A 601-nucleotide genomic window follows, 5' to 3' on the forward strand; every position below is an offset into this window, starting at 1 on the left:
ACACACACACACACACACACATATATATATATATATATATATATATAGGTGTGTATTTGCATATCTTTTGGCTTACCTTTGGTGGTTCGAAGGGATAACTGTCTGGGATTATAAATTGAAACTTGAAGCTTCCTCTAGTATACATCCCTTCGTCCGGAAGCACTTCGATTCTGATATAAATGTAGTGCCAGACAATACATTAGCAACTATTCTTATCTGTAGATTCTATAGACAAATATCAAACAAGCAGCAAACGTGAAAAGCACATTATGTAAGAAACACAGATACAATCTACACATTCAGGCATCTCGAACCGCATCAAAACGACACATACGTGAATTGCTGCAGGTCGTTCTTGTTTGGAAAGGTCATCCTGCACGTGGGTGGGAGCTCAATTTCACTGATGTCTAGGGTAAGGAGCAAAGAAAGAACGTGTGAGTGTCAAGTGATGCATATGCGCAGCCGCATTTAAAACTCTCGATGTACTATCAAACCTAAAAATAAATTTACTAACTTGTAATACGACAAGCATTTCAGAAGAATAGAACACCTTTTAAAAATATGACACACATGACACACACAGCCTCACACAGAAATATAA

General features: G+C 37.4%; 1 protein-coding gene across 1 annotated transcript in view; it reads right to left on the reverse strand.

The window, feature by feature from the left end:
• The window catches only part of SARC_12355 (NEDD8-conjugating enzyme UBC12), a 3,260-nt gene extending 2,851 nt beyond the window's left edge, over window positions 1-409 (reverse strand). Inside the window, exons 1-2 of the mRNA XM_014293540.1 lie at window positions 335-409; window positions 77-170 (exon numbers count right to left, since the gene is read on the reverse strand). Of these exons, the coding sequence (XP_014149015.1) occupies window positions 77-170; window positions 335-372 (132 nt within the window). The 5' untranslated portion in view covers window positions 373-409. The remainder of the gene's footprint in view (window positions 1-76; window positions 171-334) is intronic.
• Between the last annotated feature and the right edge of the window lie 192 nt (window positions 410-601).

The sequence above is a fragment of the Sphaeroforma arctica genome (genome assembly GCF_001186125.1).
Source record: "Sphaeroforma arctica JP610 unplaced genomic scaffold supercont1.2243, whole genome shotgun sequence".
Taxonomy (NCBI): domain Eukaryota; class Ichthyosporea; order Ichthyophonida; genus Sphaeroforma; species Sphaeroforma arctica.